General features: G+C 50.7%; 1 protein-coding gene across 2 annotated transcripts; it reads right to left on the bottom strand.

The window, feature by feature from the left end:
- Window positions 1-401: 401 nt before the first annotated feature.
- LOC119359225 (peamaclein-like) lies at window positions 402-1,137 on the bottom strand. 2 transcript variants are annotated; one of them, XM_037625517.1, is made up of 2 exons: window positions 947-1,137; window positions 402-880 (listed from the first exon to the last, which is right to left on the bottom strand). In XM_037625517.1, exons 1-2 carry the CDS (start codon window positions 1,023-1,025, stop codon window positions 621-623), a joined length of 339 nt encoding a protein of 112 aa, XP_037481414.1. In that variant the 5' UTR covers window positions 1,026-1,137; the 3' UTR covers window positions 402-620. The 2 variants fall into 2 exon arrangements, with proteins under 2 accessions (XP_037481414.1, XP_037481415.1); XM_037625518.1 differs by having other exon boundaries at window positions 402-853.
- Window positions 1,138-1,364: the final 227 nt, after the last annotated feature.

Below are 1,364 nucleotides of genomic sequence, written 5' to 3'. Positions count from 1 at the left end.
CTAAATAATTAGCTCACCACTTATATTCAGCCAAACACATGAATTGAATGGTTCAATCCCAAAAAAAATTGAACGGTCCCAACCCATTTATACGACACCTTCAACCAAACGCAATACTGTCTAGATAGCCCTAAAAAAATTACTGTCTAGATCTCTGTCCTGGGATAAGCACCTAGTTTTGCAGAAATCAGCAAATCTTTGCCTGAACAAAGCATGCCGCTAATAAAGCCGATGTCAAAGAAAAAGCACGCCGTTAAACGCTCGAATAGTCGCCGCCGGCACGACCACGGGCGTCGAATGAGGCCAACTACATTCGGGGACCTAAATCTTGAGCAGATTCTGCATCAAAGAACACACAACAAAGGTACTACAAAGTCCAGAACTCCAGATGCGAGAAGACGTCACATGGAAGCACTCTTCCTCAAACCAGATCTATACGTTGAAAACAAACGTATCATTTTCTACCTTACATATTTCAAAAGAAGCATATGGGGTTCCGATTTCCGAACAAATCAAAGCTTACAAACAAGGGGAACCCCTAAATCCCACGCACTCGGCTCGTCAAGATCCATCTCCTACGTCCCCATTCACCTTAAAAAAATAGATGAATGGTGGTAGTCCTAGGGGCATTTGGGGCGGCCGCTCTTGGGGGATTTCATGTCGCGGTAGCAGGGGCACTCGTCCTTGGGGGCCAGCGGCCCCAACGGCACGCAGCCGGCGCACTTGCCGCAGCACATCATGCACAGCCCCATGCACCGCCCGGCCACCTTCTGCGAGCACCGGTTCTTGCACTTGCCCTCGCACACGCCGTCCGGGACCGGAACGCCGCCGCCACCTCCATCTGCACCTGCATCTGCACGCCCACCCACCACCAGAAGTTCTTTTCACCAGGAAGTGGTGTGCATTAAGAACAGATCAAAAGAGTGTCTGTGTCCGGTGAAGTTACCTGCGGCCACGGCGAGGTCCTGGTACGAGGCGGCGAGGAAGAGGGCCAGGAGGGCTACGGACACCGGGAGAGGCTTCATCGCCGTACGTCTCTTCTTCTTCAATTTTGTCCAGGAGATGTTTGGCAAAAGCAGCCACTTATTTGGCTGAGGAGAGGTGAAACTGCGACGCCGAGCGCGTGACTTGAGTGAACGGCCGGAGTCCGCGGAGTAGGCTGTATTTAACCACGCAGGGGAAACTTGTAGGACCACAGCTGGCCACGGTTTCACTTTCATCAGTGCATCCACCCACCACCTACCTCTGAGAGCATGCTTGGATACGTTTTAGTCTCATGACTAAAAGTTGTGGGACTAAAACTTGCTAGTCTCATCCATGCTTGGATCCAAGTAATAAAGAGACTAAAATCTAGTTATTGAGCA

The sequence above is a fragment of the Triticum dicoccoides genome, chromosome 2A (assembly GCF_002162155.2).
Source record: "Triticum dicoccoides isolate Atlit2015 ecotype Zavitan chromosome 2A, WEW_v2.0, whole genome shotgun sequence".
In the NCBI taxonomy this organism is placed as follows: domain Eukaryota; kingdom Viridiplantae; phylum Streptophyta; class Magnoliopsida; order Poales; family Poaceae; genus Triticum; species Triticum dicoccoides.
The sequence above is the reverse complement of the archived record's forward strand: the minus strand, read 5'-3'. Positions and strand labels throughout refer to the sequence as shown.